The sequence below is a fragment of the Zerene cesonia genome, chromosome 17, assembly GCF_012273895.1.
Source record: "Zerene cesonia ecotype Mississippi chromosome 17, Zerene_cesonia_1.1, whole genome shotgun sequence".
In the NCBI taxonomy this organism is placed as follows: domain Eukaryota; kingdom Metazoa; phylum Arthropoda; class Insecta; order Lepidoptera; family Pieridae; genus Zerene; species Zerene cesonia.
The window spans coordinates 5,418,396-5,427,071 of NC_052118.1; the positions used below are offsets into that span (position 1 = coordinate 5,418,396).

The 8,676-nt window shown below is 32.1% G+C and overlaps 1 protein-coding gene across 2 annotated transcripts in view; it reads right to left on the reverse strand.

The window, feature by feature from the left end:
- Positions 1-8,202, reverse strand: part of LOC119833229 — a 16,089-nt gene extending 7,887 nt beyond the window's left edge. The window contains exons 1-5 of one of the 2 annotated variants that reach the window (XM_038357155.1): positions 7,247-7,652; positions 1,246-5,173; positions 1,037-1,157; positions 672-776; positions 129-330 (exon numbers count right to left, since the gene is read on the reverse strand). In XM_038357155.1, coding sequence (XP_038213083.1) covers positions 145-330; positions 672-776; positions 1,037-1,157; positions 1,246-5,165 — 4,332 coding nt within the window. In that variant the 5' untranslated portion in view covers positions 5,166-5,173; positions 7,247-7,652 and the 3' untranslated portion in view covers positions 129-144. Of the gene's footprint in view, positions 1-77; positions 331-671; positions 777-1,036; positions 1,158-1,245; positions 5,174-7,246; positions 7,653-7,939 lie in introns of those variants that run through there. The other variant, XM_038357154.1, reaches the window with a different exon arrangement.
- Positions 8,203-8,676: the final 474 nt, after the last annotated feature.

Sequence of the window (8,676 nt, forward strand, 5' to 3'; positions counted from 1 at the left end):
GACAGATTCGAAATTCAAATGTAATATTTTTTTATAATTAAGTGTAACAGTATTTATGGCCAGACTAAGTATATCAATCCCAATCTACAATAGTTTACATGTTAAGATACGTCATAACACACAAACACCTCGCCGCTTTTACGTTCAGTCTGAATCAGATAAGAGCGCATTAAGTTTCGCAGACATTTCCTCCCTCATGTCCTTATTTGCACCAGATAAAGCTTTTATCAAAACACCCTTATTGCTGATTGTTTTATTTAAAAGTTCTTTAGTATTATCTTCTAACATCGCACTCGTAGCATCTTCTAGTTCCATAATTAATTTTCGCCTCTATATTAAAAAAAATATGTATATATAATGTCTGCCTGAAACTCTGTTTTTCTCAACTCTGTTTGAGAAAAACTTTTCGGTTTTCGATGGACAATAAAAAAAATGGTTCCGTCTACTTTTCTAACGGCACTAAAGCGATTTCATCACTAAGGACGGGGTAGTCTATCTGTATTATGATATTAATGTCTACCAACTTAAAATATGAATGTTCGCTATATGAAAAATTCCTTAAATAAATAGGTATCTCTACACCAATTTGCCTGTCTGTTTGATATGGAAGTATTATAACTTTTATTTGTCTTATTTGAATATTTTAACGAAAAAAGGCATAGGTGACTCACCTTTACGAATTCTACTGCTTTAGGTGCCGTTTCTGATAACCTCTTCTTAGATTTCAATATCTCCATCAACTCATGTTTATGTCGTAAACCTCGTTTTGTCATAACCTGTAACAATTTAATGACTTGCTGTAACATTTTATTATTTTGTGGATATAACACAAAATTTAAATGTTAATCTATATAGTAATATTATAAAGATGTAAAGTTTGTGAATTTGTAAGATTCTGCCGTTGTAGGGAGGTCTGGATCTACTGAATTGATTATAAAAATTATTTAACAATAAAAAGCCATCTTTCATTTCATTTTTATCCCGGGTCAACCCCGGCGCAGCTGTGCAATAAGTAAATTTCATTAGCATTACTTACAAGTTCTGGTCGCAAATCTTGTGATTTTAATTGTTTTTTAAATTTTAGATCCATCTGATTTTCAACCACTTCCCACTGCATTTGAAAATTTTTTGGTACATAAACTTTTCTAGAAAACACCCTGAAATATTTTATTTATTATATTAGTTAACAAGTATAGTTAATAATATGTCTATGTATGTATATGTCTTATAAATTATTTTACTTACAAGTTCAACTTTCGAAATGCTTCATCTTCCGGATAGAAGTCTGTACATTTAAAGCCAGGAAACTCAAAGCACACATCGTTATTGTTATTCCGTTTTGCAGGAATCCATCCTAGGTTTTCAACATTTGTAGATTGTATCCAAACATCTTTGATTGAATCCTGTTCAACGTCTTCGTCGTCCGAAATTATCAAAACATCTGAATTCGAAATTTTGCAAACGCTGGAATTTGCTAAAAAGTTTTCAATATCCATTTCCATAGACTCTTGAGTTTGTTCAAATTCACAAGCTTCAGCAGTTATTTGACCAAGTAACGACCTCTTATTAATCTCTTCTGGCTTTAATATAAACATACTTGGTTCGAAAGTAGACGAGGTAGTTGATTCATTCCTAGGTGTTACAATCTTTACTTGAGGAGCGATTTCAGCAACTGGTTTATAAGATTTAGTATTCTTTTTAACAAGCTCACAGTTTCCTAGAGTATTGTTTGAATTACTAGAAGCAGCTATTTTTTCTTGATTTTGACTCGTATATGTTTCAATAGATGATTTAGGTTCTTGTGAGACGGATGGTTGTGTGTGAATTTTTATAAGGTTAAATAAGTCATTCGGTTTCTTTATTTTAATAGGTTTGACAGTTTTAATGATTTTCTGGTCTTCTTTATTCTTAAGGAGGGATTTTATAGTTTCTGATGTACTAGTGGTAATTTGTTCTTTTTGCTCAGCGCTCTTTTCTTCAGATACCATTTCACTTTCTAATGAAATCATATCGCATTTTTCATAGGTTGATGGTAAAAAGGCTAGTGGTTGATCGATAATTCTAACATTATCCACTGTATTTACCATGATCCAAGTGCCTCTGGTTTGTCTTGAGTTATCTCTTGTAATATCAGTTTTTATAGTTTCTATACCAAGGGGTTCGTGTCGCTCGTATGGACCAATAAACACATTAAGATCATTTTCATTAGGTGTGGCATAAATTCCAAATTGTGGACATGTCAGAGAATTGGCACATTTTTGTGAAGATGAGAGTCTTACGGTTTTACCTGACAGTCGTGACACATTTATAGCCTTTATAACACTATCATACTTGACATAGAAACCTTTTTGGTAAAAATGTATTTCATTAAAATCATTTTCAACAGTCATTACAAACCATTTTGATAAATCCGAGTCATTTGTAATATTTTGTATTTCCTTTTCTTGTAAGCTTTTGACATTTTCTGTTATACAAGATTCTTGAGAGATTTCTTCTACAAAACTGGAACTAAATGATTCCCTATCGGAATCTAAACTATCACTATCACAATTGAATGTAGTTAATTCTGTCTCATTTATCTTGGGTTCGTTTACTTTTGTTACCGACCCAATCAGTTCCCAGCAATGTGATAGTCCACACAATATACAGAAATTGTCCTTTAAATCCGTAGCATTTGTTAGCAAATTTTTCACTGTTACTGGATATTTTTCAAGTTCGGTTAAAGCAATATCATTAATATTTATGCAACTTTCAAAAAACGTATTTTTCGTATTAACAGCCATAAGTATACGATACGGCTTTTGTTTAGTAATTAAAAACAAATTTTTACGTTCGCGATATCGGCTTAGTATGAATTCCCATGGATACAAGGCTACTTTCCCAATTTTAGGTGGATCTAGGGACATTGTTACAATACCTTGGTCAGTACGTTCTTTGTATTGTTTATAACTAGCTTCTAACCATGCAACTAACTTAGTTTTATTAGGCAATCGTTGCATAGCATTTTGTGACATATTGAGAGAATCGCCAATGTTTTCCGTGGAACTGCTTTCTATTTTATTCTGGACGACATTATTTAATAATTCTCGAAGACTCGATGGTGGCTGACCGACTTCTAGAGTATGCAATTCTTTTTGAGAACATTCTTTTTCATCACACGTGTAAATGGTAGTCAGTAATTTTTTTAATAAACTACGATCATTTTTCTCCATCTCCAAAATTTTTCTATTAGTTTCCAAATAATAACAATTGCTAAATTTCCTACCTTTATAAGACTTTACCCTTGCGCACTTTTCAGTACTATCGGATGTTGGAGGGACTTTAACAGTTATTATTTCTTCAGATTGCTTTGATCGCGCTCTTAATCTAGATTTTAGATCAGAGGATTCACAAGAAATTGTACTTATTTTATCAGAAATCAAATCTGACTGTTCGGCCTCATTATTATCGGCGTCTAATGATTGGACTTCCATAACTTCGGGTAATGCCTTTTCCGTGAATTTACCTTTACAGAAACATTTGTACAAATTATGAACCATACACCAAGGTTCAATGTTTTTGCAGTCAAGTTTTCGAGTTACAACGCGTAGCTCTTTCGTTATCTTTCGTTCCTTTAAACACATTTTGCTATAGAAATCAGCATATTTTTTTGATGTTTTCCAATCCCTTTTTTGGGAATTCAAGACAACACTACCTTGTCCTGATAAAACTACAGTTTGACGAAACTTTTGCTCTTCTTTTGCTAGTTTGGAATTAAACATCTTACTATCCAAGTCGATCAATTCATGTAAAGATTGCAAATCATCACATGTTTTAGAAAACGAACATTGACATTTAAACATGCACTCCAAGCGACCACAGTGTGTTTTTAAGGTACAAGGGAATTCTAAGGAGTCACATATACAGCCTAAAGTACAATATAATTTATTACACGTCTTTGGACTACCATTATCAATTCCAGGTATTTTTATTATAGTTACATCAAGTCGGTCTAATTCTCCATATCTTCGCTTGCATTTATCTTTTGATAAAATATCGGAGCTTACCTTTTCTCGGGTATTGGCTGAAATATCTGTGAGAATATCTTTCTCTGTTTTAACAAGATTATCATCGTCTAAATTAAATTCGACATAATCTAGAATTTTCCTCATTACATGTTTTACTTCTGAAGATATATCACTCTCTGCTTTTAAAACTGAAATCACATCCCCTTTTTCATAACCTTCAAACGTAGAATTTCTCATCAATATTCTATTTTGACAACATTGATATTGTAAATCAAATGTTATAGTATTGTTTTCATTGGTTTGTATCGGACAACCATTTTTATTTATACCTAATACAGAAACAGAAAAGTCAGCCCACTTTTCAGTTATTCCCCCATTCGAGTTTCTCATGAAAGTTTTATTTAAAAATGTGGTCATTTCTGGTCCTAACTGTCCACCATAAGAAGGCTGGATGTCTAAAGCTGGTTTCGGTAAGCTTACTAAGTTTACGTTACCATATTGAAACTTTTGGTAGGAAGAGTCCAGTAACTTTTTTTTCGAAAGAGGACCAGGCTTAAATTTAACAAATAACGAGCTCTGTAGGAGCTGTTTTCTACAAGAAAAAAAATTTCGTTTAGTGGGAGGTTTCTTAGCGTGACGACTTTCTCCGATATCGTATTTAAAAATGAATTTATGTCTTCCACCCTTACTGCCATTTAATTGAATACTTTTGCCATTCCAAAGAGCATACTGAGCAGAATGTGTGTGGCCTTCAGGATTAAGGTTTATCACCATATGCCAAACATCTTTAGATACAGGAAAATCATTGCATATTACAGATTTTGCTATTTTTTTCGTAGCTTCTTCCCTAGCTGAACCAATTCTTATTTTACGGAGCAGAACATTTCTCTGTTTATCCAGCTCCGCATTCAAATCACTGTAAACATCGGTTTCAAACTGTTCACGTATATTACGAACAGTTCTAACCTTTTGCTTTAGTTTTTTCTTAGGTACATAGTATTTGTCACACTTGGGAATAAAATCACATGAAGGTGTTTTCGAAATATCTGCAGGTAGCGGCTTTGCTGGTATAACGTGTATCAAGTCATATAAATTGTTATTTAATTTGTTATTAGCTCGCAAGATGTCCGAGATGAATACTTTTTTGTTGTCACCCATTATACTACCTGAAACAAATAAGCAACATAACTATATACTAGTAAAGATTTATGCTTAACGTTCATATAAATTTAATATTCACATATTCGAAAGTAATGAGCGATAAATACAAGCATTCCAAAATCTATAGATATTTTATATTTCATTAAATATATATATATATATATATACAGGTAACAGAAGTATAATAAGTTATTTTCTGTTAATAATGTAAACTAAACGTTTTTTATGAAGAATTAAAAATTGCTTTAATTTTTCTTTACTTTGAATAAAAATAATAAGGTATCTCAAGTCCGTAGAACTAAGGTTGGTAAGAATCTTCATTTCATCTCATAAAACTACTAGCCAATTCTTATAATATTATGTTTATGCAAACATATACTTTTTCCAATTATTTTTAATCAGTGTTGCTACCACTTAGATTCATCATCATCAGCCCATATATATTGCCACTGGTGGGACACAGGCCTCCTATGAGGGTTTAGGCTATAATCTACCACGCAGGCCAAGTGCGGGTTGGTAGATGGCACATGTCGTCAAATTTTTGATTCTCAGACACGCCGGTTTCCTCACGACGTTTTCCTTCACCGTTTCGAGCAGTGATGATATTATCCACATGTGCAGATAAATTGAAAAATCAATTTATTTCTTACATACTCGCCTGGTCTCCAACCCCGACTTATCGATTACGAAGTCCGAGGTCCTCACCACTGAGCCACCACTGCTCCACCATTTAGATTAAAATTAACTAAATTACATGGAATACCGCTCCTAGGTCCATTTTTCTTTGCATATATTCTATACATGTGCTTAAATTTGGCGTGATCTCTCCTGCTCGACAGATTAAGATCGATGTAATGTCGGTTTTAAATGTAGTTTGACAACAATAATTACCAATCGACATCAAAATGGCTTTATCTTAAATAGAAATAAATATCTATTTATAATATATATCAGTCTGTGTTACTCTTAGTCCCATTATCATGCGTTGAAGCTCTCTACACTCTGACAACTCAGAGAGCTAGATACTCAAACAAAGTTAGATTGGTAAGAACAACAAATCAAAAAAATTACGTTGCGATATGATCAAAAGTACCAAGATAGTGTACTATTTCGCGTTAGTAAAGATTTAAAACCTTATACGGAATTTGAAAAAAAATTAAATAAGAAAACTTTTCACATAAATGTTACAATTACAGAGCGAAAATGAGGACCGCACACATTTATACCATCAAAGATCTCTCTCGGGTGTAGGTACACAGGGCTACACGCACACATGCGATGCGATGCCTAGTGGGGGGCGGTGGTACAGAAAAAATGGAGGGCATTGATGAAGGTTGAGGCTGTGGGCAACGGCAAATATTTATCATTAGAAATTTTTAAAGTTTATTTAACTTAAAGCCTATCTACTCATAATTGAAATAAAGATACAAATATTTGAAAATCAATGTTTTACAAAATATGAATTGTCATCAATTTGTTCCTATAGTAATTTCTTCGCACATTATCTTATCTATATCTTTATATTTACGTTTCGGTTTGGACGTTCCCCCCCCCCCCTTCCCCCTCCCCCAATGTAACCCTGGGGTATAAGGTGAAATTTATTAAAAAAGGGGGCGTTACATAGAACAAGTTTACGTTTTATGTGTAAATATGATGTCACCAAACAAATTATTTATCCGAATAATTTGTTTGTTAACACCGAATTTACTCATAAATACTTATGCCGCATCATTTACATATAACTTCCCATATTTTTCATGTCTTAAACCTAAGTAAATGAACTTACTTACAAAACCTAGACAGTTCCTACGCTAAAAATCAGAAAAAATTTACAAGTGGCAACACTAGTATCAAGAACAAAATACAAAAATGACTATTTATCCACGTGTCATAGTATAACAATAAATTTGGATGTAAAGCTTCGAAGAAGAAATTAAAAGTTAATTTAAGAATCTTGGCATTTTCAATAATACTAATAAAAGTATGATAGTTTTTAGAAAACTCAGAAACTTTTTGTGAATTATGTTTTGGAACATTTGAATTCTTTAATTCGCTTCTCGTTAACCTTAAATACCTACCTCCAGAATGAAACAAATCCACGTCATAGTAACTTCAAACCACGTGACCAACAAAACAAAATGGCTGATAGCCATTTTCAAAACGTTGCATCGCGACGGAAGTATCTTGATTAATCATAATTAGCGCACAATGAAATTGTATCTCTTTTAAGTTTCACAAACTTATAGGTTAGATATAAACATAGCAATATTTATTTATTTTCTATACTTTTGAGCCAACGAATATTGAGCGTTTGTTATCAACACTAAATGTCAAACTGATTTTTGTCAGTTGTATCGGTTACCACAGACAAGCAATTTTAGGCGTGGAAACGTAATTTATCATTTTATTTTATCAAACTCAAACACATTGATGTAGATTTCATCACAAAAAATACTATGCGTAATTTTTACTACCTGTATCTAAAAAAAACATAGGTAGTAAAATTAACGCAATGTTATTAAAATTTACAGATATTAACTGGAACTTTTTCGATGAACAGTGCACATCAAACATCTCATTATATCCTTCTTTTACTACTTGGTCTCATTCAAATATATTTCGTGTTTTGCGTTGTAATTTTGTGTATTGTGCTGTATTAAAATACGTTGTCTAAGTCCTGTATAATAGAGTATAATAATATGCCAGAGGCTTTTGTTTCAATAATCTATGGCTTCACGTTTTTCGTATAATGTTAAATAAAGATTGCATACCTGTATTTCAAAAAATAAAAAATCCACTCCACATGGCTTTTCATTTATTACATTCGTGATCACGTGACGGTCTATTCAAGATGGCAGATCGACAACGGAACTCAGCTTGCGCAATCTATTTACATCATATAAATGTAATGATTAAAAAGTTAATTTGAAATAAAATAAATTATAATTGTAATCGGAAACACAGTTTCAACCATTTATTTGCAAATAAGGTGTTGGTTCTATTAAGGTGCCAAAACAAACGCTGGTATTTACGGACGCGTAGATGACAGGTCAAATTATAGATATGTCAACATTATCATAGAGACTAACAGAATAAGCACAGATAAGTTATTTTATTCTTCTAATATTTAAATAGCAATAAAAATATTAAATGATCATGTCATGAAACGTATACTGAAAAAATATTAAAGCATTGGGATTTATTCTATAACCTATAGGACGATCAACATTATAATCATTTAATCTCCGTTAGATCAGAAGTAAATCTTCGGCCGTTTTATGATATCATGAAAAAAAAATAGATTTAATCAAGTTTCATACTATTTAAACTCATCGTTTACAATGAAAACTAATTTATGATAATGATGATATGATGAATGATAACAAAATTGCACCAAAACTAAGTCAATATCGCTAGTTATGTAAAAGCTTTGGCCAGAAGGAATGTCCGATTTCGATATAAATAGGATATTTTATCAATTAAAGACTACAAAATACCTACCTGTATT